The sequence below is a fragment of the Corylus avellana genome, chromosome ca10, assembly GCF_901000735.1.
Source record: "Corylus avellana chromosome ca10, CavTom2PMs-1.0".
Classification (NCBI taxonomy): domain Eukaryota; kingdom Viridiplantae; phylum Streptophyta; class Magnoliopsida; order Fagales; family Betulaceae; genus Corylus; species Corylus avellana.
In genome coordinates, this window is record NC_081550.1 from 18,344,750 (window position 1) to 18,347,194 (window position 2,445).

The window sequence follows — 2,445 nt, forward strand, 5'->3', positions numbered from 1 at the left end:
CTGCTGCAAGATGAAAAATCTTTTCATTTGCCATGCTGTCCTGGATTCTTCTATTTTACTGCACATTTATTACACAGTTCATCAACCTGTTGATTGCGACCACCAAAGATATGTGGTCACTACGTCCGCCACGGATTTTGTTTATGTTATCGCAGAGGATCTACAAGAGAGAAAGAAGGAGAGTAGATGCGTTTGTTGGGGTGAGAGAAAATTTGATTAAGTGTATCTAAGTGAATGTACTTTCTTTTTATACACGTATTTAGGGTTTTAAAAACTTCCGGCAATAGTTTGTCATTAAGTTAGTTAGGAAAGGATGCATGACGTGAGTAGACGGTTTGCTGAATTGGCACAATAAAAAATGAGCTGTTAGACAAAGATACAGTCGAATCCTTATTAGGTTGTCGAACTTTTTAACGGTCTGTTTGATATTATGTTTGAAAAATAAAATATTTAAGTAAAAAAGGTTTTTAAGCAATTTTTAAATTTTTTTTATCCTTAAAAATGCTTTTAATATTTTTATCAAATTAATATTTTTTTTAATAAATTTTTTAAATATTATAAATACTTTTAAACACAATCTCATACAAATCCTAAATCATATGCGGTCAAATTTTCTAAGCGGCGGGTAACTAGAGAGCTCTAGTTCTCCGGTTTGAATGCCGAGTGTACGTTTAAAGTGAGTTAGTCCTGACTATGATGCTTTTTTCCTGAAAAACTTGGCCCTGAAACCCTATTGTTTTGTAGACTCTAGAGCCCTAATAATGATCTGTGATACATTTGGCGGTATGTACCACGTAGCACAAACACGGGTCCTGTTGCATTACAATCTCTGCATGAAACTTCAGCTTTTATGCCGCTTTTACGCTCTCAAGCTGACTATACAAGCTCTCTTTGCGTTCTCGAGCTAACTGTAAAAAGCAACGATAGACCGTCCTTTATGATACTCATTTCAGACGAGAGAAACATCCAAATTACGAAAACGCCATTGTTTATTTATATATACCCCTCCATGTCAAGACCAACCTCTGTTCATCGTGTGAACTTGTGTAATCTTATAAGGCAACTGGCTAGTCAACGCGGGCCACTCCATGCTGGTTAGATGGTCAAACATAAAGACGTGGTAATTCAATCGCCAAAGAATTGATGGAACATGACCCCAACACAATCTAAACTGTTGTTTTCGCATCCCTTTCAGCTTTCTCCCATTTTCCATGAGAGAGAGAGAGAGAGAGAGAGAGTGCAACAACAACAATTTTGATCGCCCAAATAACATTCCCACGAAAAGAAATCGTCAACCATTTATTTAGGAGGTGTTTTTCTTTGATTTGGTTGAAAAATATTTTGATTTACTATAAAGCTGAAAGATCCGTCACGTCACCTCAAGCCTGTCGTGCTCTAGCTTGACTTAATTCCACCAGGGTTAATACTAAGAGGTGCATGCTGATGAATCACCGATGGTTATTTTTAAAATATTTTTTTGGTGTTTTGTGTTTAAGGTTGTGAAAATTTACCATTTTTTATAGAATGAAAAAGAAAAAGAAAACAAAAAAGAAAAAGAGAGTGAGAGTGGATTAGCAAACGCACCCTTACATATTAACCACATAAATTGCACTACACTTTTAAATTTTACAGCTAAAGAAAGAACAAGTTGTAGGTTCAAATAGCAGAAACATGGTGATAGTGTATTAATTTGGTATTGATGTATGGGGGTGCTGATGATGATGATGATGAGGTGGCAGCATGATCTCACGCAACGTCGCGAACTTCGAAGAAAGAGCGATTCTTGACGACGATATCGAACATATGGAGGATCTTAAAGTCGGAGAAATTTTTGGGGAGAGAGATCAAGTGGGCGGAGTTTTCTGACCTGTGGAACTGGAGGAGGTCGGGGCGGCTGGAGTTGTGGTAGCGGGACCAGCCGAGCTCGGTGAGGCGCTGCTCGAGCTCGGAGTAGGAGCGGATGACGTGGTTAGCCGGGAGGTAGACGAGGACGCGGGGGCGTGCGCCAGGTGCAGTGGCGGTGCCTGGGTAGGGTGGCTCTTTTTGTTCAAAGGACTCCCTTGTAGGATTGGTGATCAGGCGAGCCACGCCATTCTTGTCAAAAATCCACACACCAGACATTGTGTGTGCGAGAGAGAAAGACAGAGAGACAGAGAGATGATTTATGGCGTACGGATTTTTGTACGAGAGAAATTGCAAGGTGGTGCTATATTTATAGAGCAAGGGCGACACGTGAGTACGTTGTGAATGTCTTTGACGTGTTTTTACCCTATAAAGCCCAAAATAATGGAACCACAAAATGTATACAGGGATTCAACAACCCTTCTCTTCTTTTTTCTTTTCTTCTCATTCTGACCTTGGATATAGACTATTTTATGGTGTAGATTAGACTTTATAGATACAATGGTCAAGGACGGAATCAAGAATTTTTTTTTTTTTTTGTGG

General features: G+C 39.2%; 1 protein-coding gene across 1 annotated transcript; it reads right to left on the minus strand.

The window, feature by feature from the left end:
* Positions 1 to 1,746: 1,746 nt before the first annotated feature.
* LOC132163067 (flowering-promoting factor 1-like) lies at positions 1,747 to 2,121 on the minus strand. The gene has a single exon (XM_059573267.1). It carries the CDS (start codon positions 2,119 to 2,121, stop codon positions 1,747 to 1,749), a length of 375 nt encoding a protein of 124 aa, XP_059429250.1.
* Positions 2,122 to 2,445: the final 324 nt, after the last annotated feature.